Source organism: Centroberyx gerrardi, chromosome 14, assembly GCF_048128805.1.
Source record: "Centroberyx gerrardi isolate f3 chromosome 14, fCenGer3.hap1.cur.20231027, whole genome shotgun sequence".
NCBI classification, from domain to species: Eukaryota; Metazoa; Chordata; class Actinopteri; order Beryciformes; family Berycidae; genus Centroberyx; species Centroberyx gerrardi.
Genome location: NC_136010.1, coordinates 23,209,463 through 23,218,979, shown reverse-complemented (window position 1 = coordinate 23,218,979; position 9,517 = coordinate 23,209,463). Strand labels below are relative to the sequence as shown.

The 9,517-nt window shown below is 40.2% G+C and overlaps 1 protein-coding gene across 1 annotated transcript in view; it reads right to left on the bottom strand.

Moving 5' to 3' along the window:
• Positions 1–3,299: 3,299 nt before the first annotated feature.
• ntsr1 (neurotensin receptor 1 (high affinity)) overlaps positions 3,300–9,517 on the bottom strand; it is a 28,309-nt gene continuing 22,091 nt past the window's right edge. Inside the window, exon 4 of the mRNA XM_071918712.1 lies at positions 3,300–3,555. Coding sequence (XP_071774813.1) covers positions 3,300–3,555 — 256 coding nt within the window. The remainder of the gene's footprint in view (positions 3,556–9,517) is intronic.

Sequence of the window (9,517 nt, the reverse complement as noted above, 5' to 3'; positions counted from 1 at the left end):
ACACATATTTCATTCATTATGGCTGTCTGGTGAACCTGTAGGTTTGGGAGTCAGGTGTGTGGATGAATGAAGTTCTATTATAGCGTATATACAGTGGCTCAAGCCTCCACAGATACAGCAACAGCACAGAGATACTGTACACACCAACAGAAACAGACTTATCGACCAACACAAGGCACAGCAATTCATCGTCATCAGTAACTGAGAGCACCGATGAAAAGAAATACAGAATAATGTCATGGTATAGTTAAAGTAACACTCTTTCATCAGTGTCACCTCTCTGTGTCCAGCATTTATTAGCTACAGTGCATGCTAGTGCTGCAGGACACTGTAAGTTTAGTGGACAGCACTGTGTCTCAACTGTAGCACAATGCATCAAAGTGCTGTAAATACTGGATACAGAGGTCAAACTGCTACTGATCATCTTTTAGCACAACTACAGTAATCTGATCAAAGATCCAAAAAGTTGGTGTAAAAATCCCATTGAATCTTATCTCATGAAAGTACAATTTTCACAGTCATGATTCAAGAATCCTGAATTGATTCCACTCTTTGATGGGACTCAGTATCCACTCATCTGACTCACTGCACATCTAAGCTACCTTTGGTGTTTAACTTGGCAACCCTCAAAACCGCCCTGCTGTGACACTGGTGTTATTATTACTACCACCTCTTCTGATGAAATCCATTGATATCTATTTGTACCAAATAAGTCTGTGGGCTTGTTTTACAAGTGAAGCGTCAAGGCCTTCTCAACCTTGCCACCAGCGGAAAATGCCCCTCTATGAATAAAAAGTTCCAGTGCTGCTGATTCATTGATCCCATTTATGTTTTCATAAAAGCAGAGGAACGTAAAAACAGTGACTTTTATAGTAAAAACACATCTACGACTCACTTAAATCTCAAGTGACATACAGTACATGGAAAAAGCATCACCCACACACATTTACTGTACATACTGTACACACCTACGCCTCTCTGCAGACAGGTATACGCTCTCCCTCACCGCACGTTCACAGTGCGAGCAACATGATCAACAAGTCACCAAAAGTCAATTTATTTCTTGTAGAGCTGAGCGACCAGGGAGGCTCGGATCAGATTCCCACGCTTTCTTGTCTCCCTACTGATGTGATTTCATTAAACAATCGTTCCACCTGGCAAGTGCAAAACGGGCGAGAAGTCCATTCCAGCCGTTCAAAGCTTCCCAGTTCTCTACTACAGGAGTAAACGTCTCAAATATGATGCTTGGAGGACGGTTGCATCCATCGTTGGGGTCGATGATAAGCTCTGAAGTCATTTTATGAGGTTTTTCTGTTTATTTTCACTTAATGCTACGTAGCGCTTGCTAGCTACTGTTTGACTGTGATGTAATGCTATGAAAGGCAATATTAAAGCAGTGAAAAATACACGATTTTTATATATACGTACATACATACATACATACATACATATATGACCCATCAACCAAGTTGCTCGTAGTGTGTACAAGCACTGTGCTTCACGCTTATCCACCCACCCACCCATACACACACACACACACATATAGTTGAATCCATCCATAGGGAGAAGCCATTCCCCCTCTGATCCTCCATAGCGCTCCTTGTCTGCCAAAACTCAGAAAGGATCCAGATTGTTTCTAATCTTTGTGTAACTCCTAAATGAAGAGCGCGAGTCCCCGGATCTCTCTGCCTCCCTCTGATCCTTGGAAGCGGCAGCTGGTGTGAAAGCATTAGTGGGCGCACTGTGTCTGAGTGCATATGGAGTGCTCCTCTGTCTGCTCCTGCCTGCTTCCTCGTGTTTTTCCATGCTTTGACCGAAACATTATAGATCAGACGGATTTATAGTGCTGCATTCCCAACATATGCGTCACTTGTTCCACACTGCCACCGCTGCTATGTACAAATACTCAATTGCAGCCACTTCTTCTCTGTCAACCCACATATTACCCAGGATTTTTAAAGGGTGTTATGAACGCAGAATAAGAGAAGTACCAGAAGTAATCATAAGCTCTGTCTGCACTATTTACACTTGGACATTCATATTTTAAAGTGTAAGCAGTGCGACAGGACCACCTCCGGCTCACCAGATTGTCTTCATACTGGCATTTCACAGAGCCTGGACACATCTACAATAAACCTTCTGCCAAAATGAGGTGATTCTGCTGAAAAGATTTAAAAGTTGGCACATTTAAGCAGGTTTAGAGGCAACAGTGCAGCTGTCTATGCAGCTTGCATCCCATCTAAGTTAGAGAGACTATTGACATTCACAGTCAAAGGCATGTTACAAGGCCAAGATTACAGAGATTTGTTTTCTTTTTGTAACTGATAGTCTATCTACCTTCAAAAGACATTAGGCTCATTGGCTGGTAACAATTGAAACACATTTGAATATGTTTCTCTAACTGGTTTTTAAGCAGACAATTTCTGTGAATCAGAAATTAGTAAAAGGCAGGCATTGAATTCAGACATTCCCGCCTCTTTATGCTCTGGAAGTATTTTGTCTGTGCTCATAGATGACAGTTAATATTAACCACAAGAATTATACTGTCCAACATAGGAACCACTGATTCTTTCAGATTGTAAAACAGTTGTGGGATGCCAGAACTTACTGTTACGTACTTTCTGCCATGGGCTTAATTCAACCACACATCTGCAATAGGAGGTTCCCACTTGATAACCCCAAAGAAACATCAAAGCCAGGTTTGTACATGGGTGCTCAACCAAAATACCACAAAGGGGAGTTACATCAGATCCTGTGTAGTGGTAATTGTATTGCCAGAGGCTATGAGCATAGAGAAAATACTTTCAGAACCTAAGGGAAGTTCCATAACATGATGCTCCAAAGACGTCCAAATAGATACAATAAAGACAGCAGAATCATTTACACTGTACATTACAAACCAAGTCTGTATGATTGGTCCAATAAAAATGAAGTGATAATGTACACAGAAACATGTACAGTAATTACATCTCAATTTCAATTTTGCAGATGCTCTTTCTTTCTTTTTTCTTTCCATAAAAGTGTAGTCTTTTCCTTCCTTCTTTCTTTCTTTCCTTCCTTCCTATGTCACATTTTGTTCCGTGTGATTCCCCAAACGACACCAAACAAAATGTGCCTCATCGTCCACAGCGCTCTTCTTATTTTCTGCCCCTCCTCTTAAATGGAATGTTTTCTCACAGAGGTCAGCTGACCCCTGATTGACAGCGATGTTGACCCCATCATTGGGCCAACGACAAGTATTTCCTTGATGAAGTTGGACCAGCAGTCAGTGGGTTTACGAGACAGTCCAGTCCAGCCGATCAGTATGCCGTCTCCTTGATGATGTTGGTGGAGAGGGTGTGGTTGCTGGAGATGCTGATGGAGTGGCGGGTCAGGGCGCGACGGTGCCTCCTGGGCGTGTGGCGGCAGGGCAGGCAGAAGTAGCGGAGCGTGGAGAAGAAGATCTGGCGGTAGGTGGCCGACACCAGGTTGTAGAGGACCGGGTTGATGGCCGAGCTCACGTAGAACAGGACGTTGGTCAGCATGTAGAAATAGTGGTAGAAGTCGTACAGGCCGCTGCAGGAGAAACAACAGACAACGGGCAGTTACAAGGTGCTGCATATTTACGCTTCATATCATTGTCCAATTAATTGTGGTTTTTAAGATTGCATTTTAGAATATACAAAGGAGCAAATGTGAATGAGCACAATAAATTAGAATCAAGAACTTAAAAGACACTGACACACCAACCCAATACACACAAAAAAGGAATTAAATTAAGTCAGAATCATCTGGGAGTCTGGCCAGTAATTTTACAAATTGTTACTTAGATTTCACCGTATACTCAATAGTGAATGATCTCATGTGCCAATGTTGTTTTTGAGACTTCTTATTCTCTCACATATGTATGGACCGCCCCTGCAGCACACACACACACACACACACACACACACACACACACACAAACAGTCTTGGAATGTAGGAATAATGAATAGATAATACCGGAGCAGCTCAGAAGGCTGCCAGAGAGCCACTTTGTAATGGAACCTAAGGAAAAGGCTTGAGATGAAGGGAAGTGAGCTGTAATGTGTTTGTTTTGGTTTTTCAAAGGAGGGGGACATAGGAAAAATGGGAGAGCAGAGAAAAGATGAAAGCAGGAACAAGGATGGAAGAGGCGAGCATGTAGCCTCCCACACCAGAGTGCGTTTCTTATGCAGGAGAGCAAGTTGGGGGAGAGCATTAGGGACCTCGGAGCCATGCTAATCGCAAACATTGAAATGCACTCTCAATGTAAAATTTATGATGTGGTCTGAGCAACTCAGCAGTTATTTACATGTATATTTGTTTGGTTGACAGAGACAAAAATGCATGTTATAGGTAGGAGGGGGTTCTTGTTTGCTTGACTAACCTGAAGGAAAAGATTGTTGTGTTTAACTTAAAGAATATATGATGAGGGTGGAAATCATATGTGTCCTTTCAGAAATGTTTGCATCCGAGGCCCTAAAGTGGGCCGATATACTGTAAGAATTTATGCGTTGTGAACTGACAGACTAAGCAAATTTGCTCAACCAACCAGAAAGAGTGGTGTATGTTGTGAAGTAACGATTGGTGACCATGTATTACACTAAACCCCTAATCTCTTTACTTGTCATTGCTCATTTGAGGCCTTGCTGGCCCACCACCAGTAATGCTTCTGACGTGATTAGCGAATCAGCTGTTTGGTGTCTCCAAGTTTGTACTGCAGGCTTCCCGCCAGCCTCTTCTTTCTTTATTACTGTAATGCCTTCAAAGCTAATGGGCAGGGAAGAAGATACAGTATATAGCCTATGCTGGATTTAAACAGGCACACACGTAAGATTGGCTTTTGAAATTCTTGTGGTCCAGATCGGATCTCCAACTGTCATGGTACATGGAGTCCCATTTTTCCCTGGGTAGACAACTGTGAAGAGACCTGTGCTGCACATAAATCAGATATTTTGTTCTTGTGTAGCAGGACTGGGTTCTATTCACCTGCAAATCAGGAATTGGACTGTCTTCAAAATGTGAAAACTGAAAAACTTTTTGTCTTTAAAAGGTTATGGTATCGATTCTAAAAACATTACTGAGACTGAATGCGCTATAATAAGTAAGTGAATTGTAGTTCAACCCTATTTTTGTAATTGATTGATTTGAAATTTCCCTTCAGACTGCTGTGGGAGAGGATGAGGAAGGGGGCGATTACGCAACGCAGCAGGAGGGAGATGGATGACCAGAGACATTTAGGATATATACATTACATAACACTGGATGGGAGGTGGGGAGAGGAAGGAGAGGAAGGGAGGAACAGAGGTGGGAGGAAGATTTTCAGTTGGAGGGAAAGGAGGAGAATGAAAGAGGAGGCTGCAACAGATAAGTAGTGGTATTAGTCACAAAGGTTAATGTAATGGAGAGAAAGAAAAGAGAGGGGGAAAATGCAAATGACAAACACTTGGAATACAGACACACAAAGGCATTAATACTTTAAAGGAATGCACCAAGGTTTTGGGAGATTGTCCCGTTGGTCAACATAACCGTGAAGTGATGAGAACATAGACACCAAAAATCATGCATGTGTCCCCGGTAGATCGTGACTAGCTTTATTGCAAAAATTGTAGTGGCTTGTAGTGGCTCTAAAACTAAACTTTGTCTTAAATAATTTATCTTAAATGATATGTCTGGCAGTTTTGTGTAGTAAATTGGTCAAATTCACACAAATAGGTTATAAAAATGGCATCTTTTCCATAGGAGAATGAGTATGCGGTTGCTCACTTAAAATAGTTCAAAAAATAAACCTGGCTACTATTGAGTTAACGACATTTCAATCTCCCAAAAACTTGGTGTATTCCTTTAAGCGGACAGACAAAGCAATGATGCAAGAAACTAAACAAGCAACTAAATAACATACAGAGACAAGGACAGGAAGCAAACCGACTATATAGAACAACTGGCAACAAAAGGAAAGCAAAGTCATGTTAGACAGCAGTATATTTTGACACATACAGTAGATACTCCTGAGCACCATCTCAATCACAAAATCTGGTGTATTGATCCGTTCAGTGTGTGTGTGTTTGTATGTATTGCCATGACTGGTGAGTCTACATCCGGGTTGAGCATTACAGATGAATGAGAACACGATTGAGGAGGACATCAGGGATAGTAGACTGACACGACCTTTTCATTATGTTCACTCAGGTAGCTCTCTGTCTCATTCTTTCTCCCTCTCTGTCTCTCTCACACTCCAAATTGGACAGTTTGTGTGTTATTTATCATCAGGGGCCAATCTATATACATGCTATACACAAACGTAACACAAAGTAGGAGTACAAAGTGAGTCCAGTGGAATGTATTGCTGCTGATAAATGGTACAGACGCTAACAGGATGTCGCTTTAATCACGCTTGTCACTATCCGGAAGTGAGCAAGGCAGGAAGACAGTAATGACTTTTTAACAGGCTCCCGTCTTTATAAATCTTTCTTTTTTGTTCTTCTTGTCTCACTCTGCCCCCCTCTCTCTTTGTGTGTGTGTGTGTGTGTATGTGCGAGTGTGTGTGCACACACAAATGTCAGAAATCCAGAAGTGTCTAACAAAATTGATAGCTAAGGATATCTCATCAGGAAAGCAGGAAAGAGAGATTGTGAACCCATACTCATATCCATTTATTTGTCTGGATATCCTGCAGTGTTGTGCCAACGGACTTTGAGTAAGTGATCTTATTTCATGTCACGCTGCATCCTGATGTAAATATTACATAATAATACATTTGAAGTACAGCAAAAGTCGCAAATTCTGTCCTTTCATAATGCCGGGCAATTCATTTATGTCGTTATCATGCCAGCTACGGTGATGCTGTATTCTATGTTCCTGGAGTCCCAGGTGCCTCTAGCAAAAACCTATCAAGAGAATAATAAAGACACAGCTGGTGGCAAGGCCTTCTCCTATCAACCACTGTTGTGGAACAGCCAGCCTGCCCATATTAGGGATTCTATAACAGTCTCAAATAAACCCCAGCATCTCAATAATGCCTATCCTGCAGGCATGAGGCAGAAAAAATACATGCACCACCACTACAGTATGAGTCATAATTCACTTATTTTAAAGATGGGTGGCTACACACAGTATTTGCTGCCATGAGTGGTACTGTAACGAGTTGCTTAGTAATACGATACAAAAATATTTTTACTTTTCCTAATATTGATGATTTCCTAGTAATGTTACTAATGTAACAAATTCCTTTCTGTAATATTACAGCTGCCAATAAAAAATGTCATTACTTTCATTGCCATCCCTTATAAATATTAGATTGAAGTTGAATTGTCCAAAAACTGTCTGAAGTTGTATTTGTGAGCCATTATTGCCTGATTTTCACTCTTATTTTTCAGGTCTCTTTTCAAAACTTGATACTAATGGAGCAACTGTTTGTGTGTTTGTAGCTTGGTTGTTGTCAGTTGTCAGTTGTTGTAGTTAGATAGCTGTAGTTGAGATTATGTTTTTTATAGTTCAAGTTATTGTAGCAAGGTGCACATCATACTTTTTTGTGGTTGCTGGATATAGGTTTTCATAAATTTGTTGAAGTGCTCCATTGTAAGTGAGCTTATTCTTTTGTTTAAGACTAATGTTGCCATAGTAGCTAGCTAGCCAAGTTAGCAGTTTTGCTAATGTTAGCATGCCTTGAGCCGTGGTGATAGTTGTAGGCTAACTAAAGTTATAGTTTTAAGCTGTTATGGTTTGTTTTGCACTTGTCAGGTCGCTAATCAGAACTTTGTGTCTCACATTGCCAGAGGGCAGTTGAACATTATTTATGTGAACTGCCTACACTCTTCTACAGCTGGATGCTGCATTCACAATTAATCAGGAGAAATTTAAATATTTTCCAATCCACAAGAACTTATGCTCAGCCAAACTTTTCACAAGATTTTTGAAAGTTGTCTGAAACCTTTCCTTTAGAAGCAATTACATAACTTCAGCTTCAAGAAGAATTTTTTTACTTATTCATGATAGGCAACCATATGTTTGGCTTGTATGCAGAGGAAAAATATGTTTGTATGCAGTTCAGATAGGCTTACTTTCAATTTTGAAATGTGGCATAAAAAAATCAGGTCCAAGCACTCATGTGGGTTTGCAAAAATTAAAGGCCTTAGGCATGAAAAAAGGTCAACAAACTGCCTTCCAGGGTGTGTGACACAATGTCACTATCCTTTTAGTGTACAGATATTGTTGGTTTTTGTTCTTTTTACTTCTACTCTGTAATTTAATATTGTTGGCCTACTAATTTTTACTTTGAAAGACTCCATCAATTTAAGGTTTTGTTTGAAATATAGGTGTCATACCTTTGTTTTGCTTTAACCATAAAAACACATGAAATAAAAACCTGTGCATGAAAACAACATTGCATTAGTCACCTATATGCCTCCACATGGCAGGCTTGTATAGCACTCTGCTAGTTCTCACTTGTTGAAGAGGATGCAACCACAGCTTTTGGTGGTGTAACAGAAAAGTAAAGTATAACATTTACTGTAATGAAATAATGATCCTGGGGAGTATTAAAAGAATAGTTCACCCCAAAATGAAAAAAATGCCATTACCTACTCACCCATGTCAGTTGAATCACTGGTGAGGTTTGTATGTCAATATAACACACAGCGAGTTTGCTAGCGCTGCTCTGTAGCAGCCTTCTCCAAAAGAACTGGAGTAAATGGAGACAGTTTCTTTAGAGTTCCAAAAAGGGCAGAAAATGCCCATATAATTACTCCAAACAGCATAACCCGAGTGTTCTGAAACCAAATGATTGCACTGTGGGTCCAAAAGTCCAATATTTACCTCATTATCTTACAGCGATCTGGTAGGCTTGCTGCCTTCATGTGCTCCTTGTCAGCTCATACTTCAGTTTTAAAGTCATAAATACAATTCGTTGTGTATTCAAGTACTTTTAAATCAGAAATAACAAAATGGACCCTGACACAAAAATAGCTTCTTTGGCCTGTTTTAGAAACCAAGTAGTACAGAGCTACTTTGTGCTGTAACGGCAGAATGAAGAGGAGAATATTCGTATCAGTTTTGTAATCGATATTTTAATAGGATTATTGGCTAAAAGGTGTTATACGTGGCATAAAAGTTAAACAAAGAGTGAAGAGAAGCATTTCAACTGACATGAGGATAACATGACCAAATTTTCAACTATTCCTTTAAGTAATTAGATTACTTTTGTAACGGGTAATGAGTAATAAGTTATATATTAGTATTGAGGAACAAGCCTATCAGTGTTTACAACATTAAAAGGCAAGGCATTCACAAACTGTTTGATGTCGAGTGGCATAATGGGCCAGGAGGCACACTGCACCTTGTGGCTTGAATAAAGTTTGTCTGTCTGAGTTTACAATAACCTTGTTTACTGAGGTGGTATGGCTTTCTGTTCCTGCATTTAAATGCAGTTTGTCTATCCTTTATAGAGAGAGGGAAAAAGACGCTTTCCCAGCACTAACATTCATTTACTGAAATGATGTCTGTTTGATTTAATTAGGGA